The following is a 16,189-nucleotide window of genomic DNA, read 5'->3' on the forward strand; positions in this document are numbered from 1 at the left end:
GAGAGAGAGAGAGAGAGAGAGAGAGAGAGAGAGAGAGAGAGAGAGAGAAATGTCCATACACACAGATAGCGTCTCATTCTTCATTCTAGGGTGGCCTCACACTTGGAGCCTCCCTTCTTGTCAGCCTTCTGAGTTCTGGGGTTACAGGCATGAACATAGCAGGCGAGGTTTTTTTGTATTTTGTTTTTTTACATTGGTAAATAAAAAATTTACCATTGATCCTTATACAGTGGGCTCATGCTTATAGTCTTAACACTTGAGAGGCAACAGCGACAGAATTGTAACAGAGTCCAACTTATCCTTCTGGTTGATATAGTGGATTTCAGGCCAGCCAGGGCTACAGCGTAAGATCCTGTCTCAGAGAAAAAGAAAACAAAAGAAATATACCATTGAAGTTTTGTTATGAATAATTAATTATTTCTCCTGTTATAGGTGTTCATTATAAACTCATCAAACATATTTCTTCTTGAACCTGCAAATGAAATAAAAAATCTTCTGGATGAGCACACAGATATGTGTAAACGTATTCTTAACATTTATCGATACATGGTTGTGCAAGTATCAATGGACAAAAAGACCTGGTAACAATTCTATATCTTTTTGGTTATTGTTCTCTGCATAAGTATAGTAATTTTCAATGAATGGTGTCTATGAATAGAGTGTGTTACAGTGCTGCTATTATTGAATGAATATAAATATTTTATATAGTAAAATCATGCTTATAGTAGACTATCTCATTTTATTTCAAACATCCTTGATCAGGCTTCTGTAAGACCCTCAGAATGTCTAAAGTGTGCATAATTGTCACCTTTTCTCCCGGTAATGAATACATACATAGAGAAAGTAATTTTTGCTTGTGTAGATGATTGAAGATGTTACTAGGTGATTGACTGAACTGTTAAAGGCTATTTCTGTCCTTTGGCCACCACAGCCCTTGCTATCAGACCTGTTCCTACTTTTCTCTGTCCACTTTTGGCCTCTTAACTAGAACCTTTACCGTGTAAATATATAACCTTTACCTTGTAAATGTATAACCTTTACCTTGTGTGCATCCCAGCATTGTCAACTTGCTTTTTCCTGTGCATATTCTGAATTTTGCTTTAAAATATCTGCCATCTTTTCCTGTGGTCACCAAAACTATATCGTTATGCCATTACATGTGTGATTTAATAAGTCAGATGTTTACAAAAGGACAAACGTGTCACGAGAATGGGCTATACTTATAACTTAATTTTTTTGTTTTTTGTTTTTTTCAAGACAAGGTTTCTCTGTGTAGCCCTGGCTGTCCTGGAACTCACTCTGTAGACCAGGCTAGCCTTGAACTCTCAAACTCAGAAATCTGCCTGCCTCTGCCTCCCAAGTGCTGGGATTAAAGGCGTGCTCCACCACCCCCCGGCAAAAATTTTTTTTTTTTAATTTGATTATAACCATGTATTATTCTAACACAAGCTACTAACAGACCTTTGAGTAGAAGATTGTTTCCCCATTACTCTTTCTATATTTCCTTTCTATATATTTTTCCTTATTTCCTTTTGTACTAAATGGGTATTCCTTTATAGTTCTTCTCAAAATCGTCTCTATTCCTAAATTATTTGTATTAATGGCTGTTGAATTGGAGCCTGAATAATAACTGAATAACTGAACCACAAAGAATAATAAAAGTTGTCTTAATTTTGTATTGCTTACTTTACTTGGTATAATACATTATATACTTTTTATACTTGGTAAATTAAATTAAAAAGTAGACCTTTGAAGGAGAGCAATTCTGTAGCTTGTGTTAGAATTATTCATGGTTATAATCAAATTAAAAATCAAAAAAGAAAGGTATAAGTATAGTTATAAGGTAGAAGTATAGCCCATTCTCTTGAGATGTTTGTCCTTTTGTAAATATTTGACTGATTAAATCACACATGTAATTGCATAATAATATAGCATGTGAGGAATAATTTTACTGTATTTTTTTCAGTATTAAGTATTTAACCATGGCCTTGCATATACAGAGAAGTCCTCTGACACACAATTAATAAATAGCTGTTGTAGAAATGTTTAATCCCAATCTGGAGTTTCTGCCCCACCTTTGATCATTCAGTTCCCAGATAAAAGACACACAACTTTTATTATTTACTATAAGTATTAATCAGCTCAAGAGCTGGGCAGGTATCTGTTCTCTATGCTGTTCTGTTTCTCAGCCAATAATCCCAGAATGTACTTTGCCATGTTTCCTCTGGGCTGCTCATAACTCCAGTGAACCAGCCCACATGGCCATTACTGCATGGCTCATCTAACCTGTTCCTCCAGTCACTTTCTGTTCTCCCTTGTGCTTCTCCCCTATACTAAGCCCAGGGACACTAAACCCCGCCCATGTCTCTTCTGTCCAGCTATTGGCTGTCGGCATCTTTATTCACCAATCAGAAATAACTTGGAGGCAAGCTCACATGTATCACTTGGGTCTATGGGGACTCTGGTCTTTGGGGCAACCAGGTCTTGGGGGCATGCACTTAGCATTACAATACATAGCAACCGACCAAACCTCAAAGAATAGCTATAAGCTCCTTGGGTCCTTTTAGTTTTTTGTTTTTGTTCACTTTGGTGTTGTTTGTTTTTATTTTTTGTTTGTTTAATTTTCAGAAATGGTCTTGCTATTTATGTAGCTCAAGCTGGCCTGGAATTTTTTTTGAAGACTAATTTATTTATATAGTATTCTGTACCATGCGTCTGTCTGTATGTGTGTGTGTATATGTATGTATGTATGTATGTATGTATGTATACAGGATTCTGTACCACAAGTATGCATGCAGGCCAGAAGAGGGCACCACCAGATCTCATTATAAATAGGCTTGAGCCATCATGCACTGCTAGAACCTCTCTGAGCCATCTCTCCAGGCTGTGGCCTGGAGCTCTTAACTCTCCTGTTGTGGCCTTCTGAATGCTGGCATTACAATTGTAAGCTACCACAACTTACCAATTTTGAGACAGGGTCTTTTAAAGTTGTCCATCCTGGCCTGGATCTTGCTTTGTAGCTCAGAGGGGCCTTAAATTTATTTTCCTGCCCCAGCCTTTTTAGTAGCTGGGAATTCAAGCCTAGAACTAACCTCACCAACATCAATTATTAGGGGTGTGTGTGTGTGTGTGTGTGTGTATACACATAATATTTTTTATTTTAGAGTGGAGGTAGTAGAGGACAATGAGCATGCTTACAAGTACTAATTTTTTTCTTTTGAGTTATTTTAAAAAGCGGGAACACAGATGAGCAGTGGTGGCGCATGCCTTTAATCTTAGCACTCAGGAGGCAGAGGCAGATGGATCTCTGAGTTTGAGTCCAGCCTGTACACAGAAACCACCCCCCCCTCACACACACACACACACGCACACCAAAAAAAGAAGAAAGAAACAAAACAACAACAGCAAAATACAGACAAACAAAAAACTTAAAAATCAAAAAGAACAGCAAAAACGGGAATACTTGGTTAAAGGATGTGCTTAATTTATATCTTGCTAATTAGGAGGAAATGGCTTTAAAGATTTATATGTGTCTGTGGTCTTTGCCTCCATGTATATAACTATACTATGGACTGTGTACTAGTTTCTTTGGAGGCCAGAAAAGGACCTCCCTCTCAGGATCCCTGGAATTGGAGTTACAGTAGGTTATGAGCTTCTATGTGGGTACTTGGAATTGAACCTTGCTCCTCTGCAAGAGCAGTACGTGCTCTTAAATTCGGGACCGTCTCTTAGCCCTCTAGCTTTTTACAAAAACATCCTTTACTGGAAGTGACTGGTCTTTGTTTATACAGCCTGTGATAAATGGTAAGCAGATTTTTTACTTACGACCTTTCTCGTTTTAAAAAGGTATATACATTAGTAATGCAGCACTTGGAAAGCAGAGGCAGGATGATTGCAAATTTGAAGTTCACCTGGGCTACATGCATCTATACTCTCTCAGAAAACAAAAACAGAAAATCATATGAAACTGAAGTATTCTTTTTTTTTGGTTATTTTTCTTTCTTTAAGTTTTGAGTCAATGATGAGCCAGGATTCTTGCCATGAAACGTATTTTTAGAATTTATTCCATATTTTAATTGAAAACATATAAATTTTATTCTTATTTATATGAATATTTTACCTGCATGTATGTCTGTATACCACATGCATGCCTGGTGCTGGTAGAAGCCAGAAGAAGATATTGGATCTCCTTGGACTGGAGTTACAGGCAGATGTGAGTTGTCCTGTGGATACTGGGTATTGAATCAGGGTCCTCTGGATGAACAGCCCATGTTCTCAGCTGCTGAGTTATCTCTTCAGCCCTCATAATTCTTCTAAGTTCCTTTAAAGCTGAAGTCATAGCACCCAAGGCATCACCCCCATATTTACACTGACTTTATGAGATTTTTTTCTGTATTGATTAAAGTTATTCTTTTTTGTATTGCAAGTTATAAGTCACCTGATAAATGAGTGAGTTAAAGTCAGACTTTAATAAGATGAGGTTTATTTATAAACTATGTCATGTAGTTATACTTTCATTTCATTCAGCTCAGCTAGAAGCCCAAGGTAAGTATGATACTTAAGAGTTTTATTCTGTGAATAATTATGTTTCTGTTGTGCTGGGAAATTAACTCAGATCGTCTGGAAGGGCATAAGTGCTCTTAACTGCTGAGCCATCTCTCTAACCACATTTGACAATTATTAAATCTTTTCTGTATGTGTATTTTTTATTTTTCTTTTTTGGTTTTCAGTATTGGAGATTACCTCACACAGTGTAGGAAAGTGCTCTGCTACTGAGCTATACCTCTAGCCTCAGGATATATTTTTAAATGATGTATTTATTTATTATATCTACATAGATGTTTTGACTACAATTATATGTGAGAGGGTGTCAGATCACCTGGAACTGGAGTTACAGGCAATTGTGAGCTGTCATTTGAGACAGTTTTATTCTGTTAGGAAGCATCTAGGAGAAAGTTAAGGTAAGGACAAGGTTCGAATTGGTTCTGTTTCTGATACACATACAGAACAAAAGATTTTAAAATTGTCAAATGGGGCTAGAGAGATGACTCAGCAGTTAAGAGCACTTACACCCTTCCAGCGGGTCTGAGTTCATTTCCCAGCACCCATATTGGGCAGCCTACAGCCGCTGGTGACTCAGGCCCCAGGGGTGTGATTCTGACTTCTTCAGGTGCCTTAACACACATAGAATACATTCACATGATATACAACACACATATACACATATATTTATATATAAATACATATCTACATATATTACATAGGAGTCATTTTTTTTTTTAATCACTGAACCCAAAATAGAGGAAAGGACATGGTGGCAGGCTTCTGTAATCCTAGAACTGGAGAGATGGAATTGGGGATCAGGAGTTGAAAGTCATTCTTGGCTATGTAAGAAGGCTGGCCTTCCTTCATGAGACTCTGTCTCAAGAAAGAAATAGCAGGGTGCGAGGAAGAGAAGCAGTATCTTTACCTGTTCTTTTTTCCTGAATGTTCATTATTAAAAACGTAAAACAGTTTGTACCTGAAGGTGTTATGCTTACAAACTTCAATTATTAATTTTAATATTTAAAGAGTTCTAAATACTCAATAGTCTTTCAAAGATTGAGTATTCAAGTTATCCCAACAATAATGTTATTTTTACAACAAATTAGTATGAAAATTGATCATTAACGCAGAGCACGAAGGAAACATTAACAGATCTTCTTTCTTTCAGGGAGCAGATGCTGCTCGTGTTGCTCAGAGTCACGGAGTCTGTACTGAGGACGTCGTCACAGGCTTTTCTGCAGTTCCAGGGAAAAAAAACCATGACTCTGGCAGGCCGACTCGCAGGACCACTTTTCCAGGTAATAAACATAAATAGATGGATAGATGTGTTTGATTTTTAAAGATACACTAAAGCTCAGCTTTGTTGAAGTAGAAAAATGCATTAAATCACCATCCAGTTCATGTTAAAGGGTCTTACATAGAGCTAAATTAAAAGTCACTCATCTAAATGCCCTTACACACAATTCACAACCTAATGGAAGAAAAATGTTGTAATGAAGAGTAGGGTGCTTATTTTACCTCTAGTGTGGTATGCTTGTGGGTCAGAAAGCTGACAGAGAACTCTAGGAATAATGCCTGAGTGTTTTATCAGTTCTGAATCTCTGGGATTATTAAGAAAAACATTTCAATTTGTTCCATAGTAATTAAAATGTAGTACATAACCGAGCTGCCCCATAGACTTTATTGTTCTCCCTTCTACAATTTAAGTGTCTCTGGTATTTTTGATCATACAGAAATTACATATTATTTCAACATGAAGGTTATGTGCTGACTTTAAACTTACTTTAAACTCTGAAATAGGAAATATTTTTATGCCGGGCAGTGGTGGCGCACGCCTTTAATCCCAGCACTTGGGAGGCAGAGGCAGGTGGATTTCTGAGTTCGAGAGTTCGAGGCTAGCCTGGTCTACAGAGTGAGTTCCAGGACAGCCAGGGCTACACAGAGAAACCCTGTCTCGAAAAGACAAAAAAAAAAAAAAAGGAAATATTTTTATGTTGACACATTAAATGAAATTGCGCAGTTAGGATGATTCTTTTTTAAATGATTTTTAATTATTATTTATTTTATGTGTATGAGTACACTGTAGCTGTCTTCAGACACACCAGAAGAGGGCATTGGATCCCATTACAGATGGTTGTGAGCCACCTATGTGGTTGCTGGGATTTGAACTCAGGACCTCTGTAAGAGCAACCAGTGCTCTTAACCTCTGAGCCATCTCTCCAGCCTCCCAGTTAGGATGATTCCTAACGTCAGAGATAAAGGCTATGCCATAAGTCTAACCGTTCACATTGGCCTTTTGCAGTTCCTAATCTCTCACCTAAAAGATCTCTGCTGATGCTGAATTAACTTTTAAAATAGAAACATGTATTATGTAAACAGAAAATTCCCAGTTTTCATAGCTAACCCAATGATGGGAGCTACAGAAAGATAAAATTTAGCTTGTTGTGCAAAGTAACTTATTTGTAGTTTGAACATTTGGAGATAGGATGAAAGATCACTAGTCACTTCAATTTTATCTTCACATTTCATGTGTGAATTTATAATAATTTCTTAGCTAAACTCATGAAGTTAAAAGATTTAAAAACTTATTTTTGACTTATTTCTTCAATAATGGGATATATTTCATAGCAGCCCACAAAACCTCAGAGTATTGGATAATCAGTACTTTCTGCCCTCTTACAAGTAAGCTTTTGATATTGCTACTGGATTTATTACAAAATGCTCTCAGTTGCTGTTGTCTCTTTAAAAATGATTTATTTATTTTACTTTTATGAGTACACCGTACCTGTCTTCAGACACACCAGAAGAGAGCATCAGGTCCCATTACAGCTGGCTGTGAGCCACTGTGTCACTGTGTAGCTGCTGGGAATTGAACTCAGGACCTCTGAGAGAGCAGTCTCTCTTAATTGCTGAGCCATCTCTCTAGAATGAAATTTAATTTTAACCTTTAGGTTAATTTACATATTTTTCAAGACTGTTTCATTAAGTACCTCTCAAGGACTCCCTCCTCCCTTTGTAGTGTGAAACAAACTTCCAAAGTGTATAGTCCTTTTCATCTTTAATTTGGCAGTGTATTCTGAAGTTTTTCATTTAAGAACTCAATTTCAACACTGAATAATATGGAAACATCTCTTTACAGAGCTTTTACCTAGCAGTAATGCAGTGCAGGTTGAAAGTTATGCATTAAGGTTCTTGTTCAGTCTGTCTTCCTCAAGTACTAGGAACCAGTAGTCACTTAGCTGACATTCTTTTCAGGTAGCAATAATTGCATAAGTTACTTTTACAACATGTAGTAATGGATATTATATGATTTAATTTTTTCTGCTTTTCAGATAAAAATAATTGAATGCTTGATTTTGAAGTCACACACCAAATAAATCTAATTATTATTTCTGAATATTTGTCTTTTTTAGACTCTCATTGTTGCCTGGATCAAAGCAAACCTAAATGTATACATTTCTCGAGAACTTTGGGATGACTTACTTTCAGTATTGTCATCATTGACCTATTGGGAAGAATTGGCCACTGAGTGGTCACTTACCATGGAGACACTAACTAAAGTTTTAGCTAGGAATTTATATAGTTTGGATCTCAGTGATTTGCCATTGGATAAGCTCAGTGAACAGAAACAAAAAAAGCACAAAGGGAAAGGTAAGAGCTGTTCAAAGATTCTCCATAGGAATTTGTTTAAATAATTGAGTTGGGGAACCAGGCCAGGAAGAGTGCTGGGGCAAGTCATCTTTTCTAATCTCCTTTTATTTTTCCTGGATGTTTAAAATTTCCAACAAGGAAATACAGAAATACATTATTATTTTAAGATCTATAACAATTTTGGTAACATAAAGAATGTTCTCTGTATATATTATGGTCAGTCTTATATTTAATTAAACAATATAGAATCTTAACTTTTATTTTAAATGATTAACCCAAGTCAGAATTTATAAAATATATTTACTTTTTAGTATAAATAGTTTTTAGGTATAACTGAAAGGATGACTTAATTTTATTCTGTTTTTAAATATATCATAAGGAATTACTTGGAAAATTCTCTTGAAAGCATTTTATTAGTTTAAACTATAAGTAAACATTCTCAAAGTATGAAATAGTATTTGCATAATGTTAAATTGAGGTGAGGAAATAGCATAATTATTATATCATTATCATGTGCTTTGTATAGTATTTTGCATTTTAAGAATAAATTTCTAGCTAGGAATTATATTTAAATCCTATTTCATATTTACCTGTTTGTCCTTGGTACTTAAGGTTATGCCCACCATTACCTTTTCTGCATAATTTATTTCTCAAGTGGCTATTATTGGTCATTAGAAATTAGAAACTATCACTGCAAGACTTCCATTCACCTCGTTTCTTACCTTTAGATAGTAGAGAATTATAATGGGTTATTGTTGGTAATATAATTTAATTTTAAGTCTTCCTAAGTTTTGAATATAGTTTTTACCTAAAACGAAACTCAAGAAATCCTTATAGTTCCTTTATAATACACTGTGAGGAAGCCTTAGAAACCACAACAACATATGCCTGGTAATTTAAAGGTAACCATCAGGTTATCAATATACTCCGTACTAATATTGTATTTCTAGGAGTCGGACATGAATTTCAGAAAGTTTCAGTTGACAAGTCGTTTTCTCGAGGATGGAGTCGCGATCAGCCTGGCCAGGCGCCTATGAGACAGAGAAGTGCGACGACCACTGGCTCCCCGGGAACCGAGAAAGCCCGGAGTATAGTGCGGCAGAAAACTGTCGGTATGTAGTTTAAGGCCGTGGGAATTAGATAGAGCAATACGGATAGATGCCGCCGTCAGTGTACATTTTGCTTTCTTTGGGGAGATGAGAATCTTCTATAGAAAACTTCCTCCCTTCCCTCAGTAGTCCTTATAGCCCAATAGCATGCTTATAAGCCTTTGTGCCTTTAGTATATGCACTCTTGTGTTTATGTAGTTTATTATAGATTTTTTTTTGTTTCCAAATTGTCTTTTTATAGAATTCAAAAAGTAGAACTTGGATTCAAAATGCAGAACTCAAGCATGAACTGGTACACATTTTATTAAGTAAACATGTTCACAAACATGGAGATCATAGCAAACTTTCAGTATTATAATTACATAGTCTTATTGGCCCTAGGATTACTAATGGGAACTACCATGACTGGTGAATTTCTTAATTTTTAAAATTACTTGTTTATATTTTTCAAAGTGAATGAATATGCTTAACATTTGAGTCTGAAAGAGAACATGTGCTCTGTTAAGCCCTCCTGTCCCCCTCCTCCCTGTCCCCTCAGTTTACTTCACTTGCGGCAGACCCTCTTAGCAGTTTCTTATCCATCTTCTCAAGACCTTTTATATACATAGAGGCCTAGCGCACATTGCCATGTGCTTTGCTTAACTGAATGTGGATTAGCCACAGTTGATTTTACATATTTGAATAGAAAAAAGTTAAATATTCAGTATCAAAGCATTGTTCTAAACATTAGGGAAATAGTTAAGAGCGAGTACTTGATCTTAGTTAAAAGATTGGGAAGTGATAAAGCGAATCAGAGTTTTAGAATGATCACTGGCACTTAGAGTTTTAATGTTGAGCTTACAAATCCAGTAAACATTAACAGATGCTAGTACATTGTAAAGAAAATTTCAGCATTAGTGAATAGCAGAAGTAGAGAAGACCTTTTAGATCAAGACAGGCTTCCTTATCATATGATTTACAAACATAGACGTGAGTAAGGAGAAAACGTGTCAAGGGTCTATAGGAAGTACCTTCTAGTTACAGGGAAGTGTGAAAGCCCTGAAGTCAAGAGGTCTGTCTGTCTGTCTGTCTGTCTTTCTTCCTTCCTTCCTTTCTTCCTTTCCTGTGCCTCTATTACTATTTACATAGCATATGCATCATGGTTTATGCATTGTGTTCGTATATAGCAGTTCCTATACATTCATTTACTCAGTATTCTCTAAACGGAAGCTAAAATTATTAGGAAGTTTTAAGTCACTAATTATTACTACATAAACTACAGAATTTTCTATCTTTGTGATCTAGTGACTCTTTTATGAAATTATAACATTTAACAGAATATACAGGATTTGGAAAGAAGCCCAGAATTTTTGTATTTAAAAAGATACTTTGAAATTTTTATGTTTATGATTTGAATGAACTCAGATTATGTATTTTTCTTAAGAATCTGATTTTGCATTTGTTGTTGTTGTTAGTGTTGTGTACTTGTTTTTGTTTTTAAAGACAGGATGTCATGTAGACCAGGCTGGCCTAGAACTCATTGTGTAGTTGAAAATGACCTTGAACTTGTAATCTTTCTGCTTTGATCCTCCTGGTGCTGAGCTTATAGGTGTGTAACCATGCCTGACTCACGCACGTGATTCTTAGTGCTTGTTAGATGGAAATTCTGTTTTCTATAAACGTTTCTTGTTAGGACTTTAACGTTGTACCACTGTCCTTTAGAATAACTGTGAGATACTTGTTTGATTAAGTGCTTTTGCTCCTGGAACAACTACTAAATACAAGAGTAAATTGTGACAGAATTTCATAAAAGGATCTGTGGGTAATTAGGAAGGTTTATTTGGGTAAAAATATGAAAATAGAAATGATTTATTCATCAAATTTCTTAAGAATTGCTCAGAGAAATGACCAAATATGGTACTGGAATTGCTTTGGACTAATGATATTGAGTATTTCTCAAGGTTTCCACTTGATAAATTTCTTATTTCTTGTTTTTTTTTTGTGTGTGTGTGTTTTTGAAAATGTGCTAAAGTGTCTGCTGTTTTTTTTTTTTAATGCTGTTCCATTGTAATTGCTAATAATAGGCATTTTCCTGCTTTACACCAAAAGAATTACATTCAAAATGTGTGTTGTGGTTTCTTTTCTTACAGCTTGCCAGTATTTGCTGTGCTGAAATGTTTTAATTTAAAGTTTCCTTCCTTTGAGTCTTTTAGTTTTCTCTGTTGCTGCTTTTTCTGTGACACAGCCTTTCATTATAGTCACTCTTCTTTTTTCCTTCCCCACTTCTTTCTTTTCCTTTAAAGCCATGAGAAGCCGATCCATTGGTGAATGTGCTCTGCCATCGGCCTATATCCGCAGTGCTAAAAGTGCTCCTGTTCTGGTCCATACTTCCAAACCCTTCTTGCCTGATATTGCCCTCACTCCCCTTTCTGATGAGCTTTCAGGTAGTGCCACCTCTGCTAACTTCTGCACCGCCACTTTCACTTTTTAATCCTCTGCTTTCAAAACTGCTAAATCAAATAAACTCTTCAAAGTTAATTTCTTTTGGGAGGAGGGTGGGAAATTGGAAAATAATTGAGAAATCAACGTTTTGAGTTATTTGAACTCTTATGCTATTCTTGCTGTTCATTCTGGAAGTGCGGAGTTTAGTGCTGTGCCAATGTCTTATATTTTTTATCGTAAATGACCAAGTTGTTATGTTTGATTTTTTTTTCTTTCAGGTGATTAAAAATACAGTAGTGTATATTTGTATCACAAATGTCTCACAAGAGGCATGTTGACTTTTGATGTTTTATTGTTTTGATTAACAATGTGGTAAATCTTAAATATCATTTCCTCTCCCTCTTCTGTATTTATGGAACTAAGTAAGAGCATCTAGCCATTGGAGAAAACATATAACCTAGTAATTACTTTGGGATTTATATTAGATAAAACACTATATAGGATTCAAAGGAGTAACTCCTTTTAAAGCCGTTGCATGTAGCCCCAATTCCCAAAGAATGTAAACAACTGTTCAACTTTACTACTTGATTAGATCCAGTACAAGATGGCTGCATGGACTCCGTGTAGTGAGTTTTAAGAACTATACATACAACATCACCCAAATAAAATATAGAGAATTTCCATTGCCCTGAAATTTCCCTAGTTACTCCATGCCAGTAACCACTCATTCCCCACCTCCACAAATCATTCTTAACTCCATCAACACAGTTAGTACTGCCTTTCAGTAATTCTGTGTATCTGTAACATCGTACAGTGTCTTGTCTTTATCATAGAAGCACACTTGAGTATAGTTATACAAACTATGATAGCTCGGTTTACTTGGGCATTATTAGGTTTCTTCCCAGCAGTTTGCTTGGGTGTATCTGTGATATTGCTGGGTTTGAAGAGGTACTAGGTTTTTTTGTTTTTTGGTTTTTTTTTTGTTTTTTGGTTTTGCAGTTTTTCTTTTTAAAGCATATTTTTAGTTTCCAGTGGACTGAAAGATCTGTGAAAGAAGGTATATTTGTGTTTATGTTATTTTCAGTGAATATTCCTCTGTCATCTGTAATCCCATTGAGACCAGATTTCTAGCAGGGTGATAGTAATTGAGAATTACTTATATGTAGGTATAAAAATATATCTAAATATATTTTATGTTTGATGGTCTTTTAAGAGTTATAAATGAAAGAACATACTTCTGTTTCTCAAAATGAAACAACAAAGCATTCAATTATTGGACATACGCGTTTTCTAGGTGGAATGAGTAGGAATTATTTCTGGATAATATTCCGATACTGTTGTTTTTGTTTTGAGTCAGGGTCTTAACTTTGTAGTTCAGACTAGTCTAAAACTACATAGTTTAGTCCAGCCTGAAATTCACAGTGACCCTCTCACCTTAGCATCCAAAGTACTGGGAAAACAGGCAAGCCAACATGCCCATTCTCATATTATAATGATTTGGGAGATACTCAAGTATTATTTTGAAACCATAATATTATAAATTAGAAGTGGTTTATAATTAAATTGGTATTTGATTTTGCAGTTAAATGAGAAAAGTAAAACAGGGAATTTGGCCCTAATCCAAACCTTGGCTGATCCATAATTTTTTTTTTGTTTTATCTTAATTTGCTTTATTTTTGAGACAGGGTTTGTTCACTCTGTAGATCAGGTTGGCCTCAAGCTCAAAGATCACCTGTTTTTGCCCTGGAGAGTGCTGGAATTAATGACATGTGCCACCATGTCCATCTGATCCTTAAGGATTTGATGAATAATTAATGAGTAAATTTTAAGGCTACCAGTGCAAGACTGTAGGACAATTAGATGATATATAGATGGAATAATATACACTTTAGTGGATGAGAAAAAATGATGCATAATTTTCTTAAATATGGCCCTTTATTCTAAATAAATGAATGAATAAATATTTTGTCCTTAGCTCTAAAGAAATATTTTGTATTTTCATTGCTCCATACCAACACTACCTTCCTAGGCAAATAGCAGTGATTTTGTCTGCATATGTCTTAACTATAATTTATTTATTTAAATTGGCAAACAAAGCAAAGCTTAACTGATAACTGAGTTAGGTACAATTGAAAAACTAGGTTATTATAACCAGATAAATTCTTTTGATTCAGGCTTTCAAAAGCATATATATTTAACACATGTAATACAAACTTTGTTTTTAACTTATTTAGAACAATTGAAAAGAATTTGGCCATTAATTCTTTTTTTTCTTCTTTTTTTTATTTAATTTTTTTTGAACATGAAATGCTTTTTTATAGCATGTTTTACAAGGGGAGGGGGTAAGGGGGGGTCAGGTGGTGGAAAAGTACAGAATCTTCTTGGCCTGTGCCTTGAAACATGTCATGATCTATATGGTACACTGCCTTGAATTATGATCTATCTGCTATTCTTCAGAAGATACGGTACACTGCTTGAGTTATGGTCTCCCTGCTATTCTTCAGAAGATATGGTATACTGCTTTGAGTCTATCTGCAGTTGCCAAGCAGGATCTTGCAGTTGCCAAGCTTCAGGGCACATTGTGCAGGTGGGGAAAGGTAGGGGGTGAGGGTAAGGGCGAGGGGTCCTGGCTTCTGGCATCTCCCCCTTCTCTGTTTAGTTAGAGAAGGCGTCTTATGATCAATCCCAACTATGTGAGTTTTGAATTTGGATGTCTAAATATGGGGGATCTTAGACAGGTTCACAACCCCAAAACATTGATGTGAGACGAGTCACATCGATGGTCGGAGGCTTTAGGCTGTCGACGATGGGCAACGTCAAGGGACCCCGAGGTGGGTGAAAGGAGGGTGAGAGCCCTGTCTTAGGCCATGTAGGCTGCACCCACTCCCAGCACCACGCACTCCTTTTCGGCTGCATTGGGTGGGCCCCTGGGAAGTGGACCTACAATAATCCTGTCATTGGGCTAACTCACAGCCATCCTAGTCCTTTGTAAATGTTCAAGTTACCAACCATTTGTCAGTTTGAGGTGTAATATTGTCATAAAGGAAGGCTCCCTAATGTTAGCGGCCATATCAAGGGCGTTGGCCATTAATTCTTAAATGCTGGATTGAATCAGATAAATCTCTTGTTTTAAAAACTGTCAGAAAGATCCTTTTTGTTTTTAGAGCTTTTGGAACTTCTAAAATTTCCTGATTTCCTGTCTGAAACTTTAAAATTTTGACAAATAATTATCTTAGGTGCTAATTAAAAAATACAAGAATTTTATTTAAGAAGATGCTTGGCTCAAAAGGAAAAGTCTGTAGTATTCACACCAGTTATTTCTATACAGTAAAGAAGTGGGATGGGGAAATGAAAGAACCAAGACATCTGTACTGTAGTAGGCAGGATGTGTTGGGACCAGATTTCTGCTTCTAGTTGAGACTGTATTCTTGGTCTGTAACAAAACTCGGGAGTTAAGTAGCAGGCCCCTGTTTGTAGACACACCAATTGCTGCTAGAACACACCAATTACAGCTCCCCCCCCCCCACCTTCCACCTGTGCAGGTGTGTCCATTCCATTGATTGGTGTCCCATCAACCCACAAGTTGTTCTACTTGAACATCAAAACCTACCATTTGCAATTGGCTCTCATTGGCTCACTAAGAGGCGTTTGCTTCTTAAACTGCACCATTTGCCCGCCACTTTCAACTTAATCTGATCACTGTTCTCAGTCTGGCCTGCCTCATTGGTTGGGTTCCTCGCTGGCCATAAGTGCTGTTGTTCCACAGAAGAGGCAGCAGGTCCACACTGAAGGAGCACACGAACAGAAGCCAACGCAGCAGTGAAGTCAGTCTGTTAAAAACTAACAGAAAAATGAAGGGTTCTTCATTGCTCTCCACTGCCACTATCCTGGTATAGAGACTGACACCCTGTTGTTTGAGACAGTCTCATGTAGCCCAAGCTGGTCTTTGAACTAAATATGCAATGAAGGATGACCTTGATCCTCCTGCCTCTGCCTGCCAAATACTGAGCCCAGTCTAGGTTGTCTCTTTCAAAAATTTCCAAGTATTGCCTTAAGCTTCTGTGTCACAATCTTGCTTTGTTACAAACAAATCATAAAGATTATCCTTTTAAAAGACCTTTTTAATATTTATAGATAATATTTAAAAGATTTCTCAAGTGCTATTATTTTTGCCTTCATTTTTCTCATTTGGGATAAAATGCCTTCTATAACAAAATTAAATTCTTAGATAATATATAGATAATATATATTGTCATACTAGAACATATTAGAACAAACATTTTATACCTTACTATCAAAATTATGCTTATTTGTGTTTATTGTTTTTAGACATAGTCTTGGTCCATAGCTCAGGCTGGCCTCAAACTCATGACAGTTCTTCTGGTTTAGTATCCTGAGTATTAAGATTACAGATATGAGCTCCCTGTGCCCAATGTCATCTGGAATAACAAAAAAACAAGGAT

The 16,189-nt window shown here is 36.2% G+C and overlaps 1 protein-coding gene across 5 annotated transcripts in view; it reads left to right on the top strand.

The window, feature by feature from the left end:
* Ralgapa1 (Ral GTPase activating protein catalytic alpha subunit 1) overlaps positions 1-16,189 on the top strand; it is a 211,135-nt gene that overhangs the window by 69,376 nt on the left and 125,570 nt on the right. For all 5 annotated transcript variants that reach the window (XM_028782695.1, XM_028782721.1, XM_028782713.1 and 2 more), the window contains exons 13-16: positions 433-581; positions 5,714-5,843; positions 7,959-8,196; positions 9,147-9,308. In XM_028782695.1, the coding sequence (XP_028638528.1) occupies positions 433-581; positions 5,714-5,843; positions 7,959-8,196; positions 9,147-9,308 (679 nt within the window). The remainder of the gene's footprint in view (positions 1-432; positions 582-5,713; positions 5,844-7,958; positions 8,197-9,146; positions 9,309-16,189) is intronic.

This window comes from Grammomys surdaster, unplaced genomic scaffold (assembly GCF_004785775.1).
Source record: "Grammomys surdaster isolate TR1022 unplaced genomic scaffold, NIH_TR_1.0 98, whole genome shotgun sequence".
NCBI lineage: Eukaryota > Metazoa > Chordata > Mammalia > Rodentia > Muridae > Grammomys > Grammomys surdaster.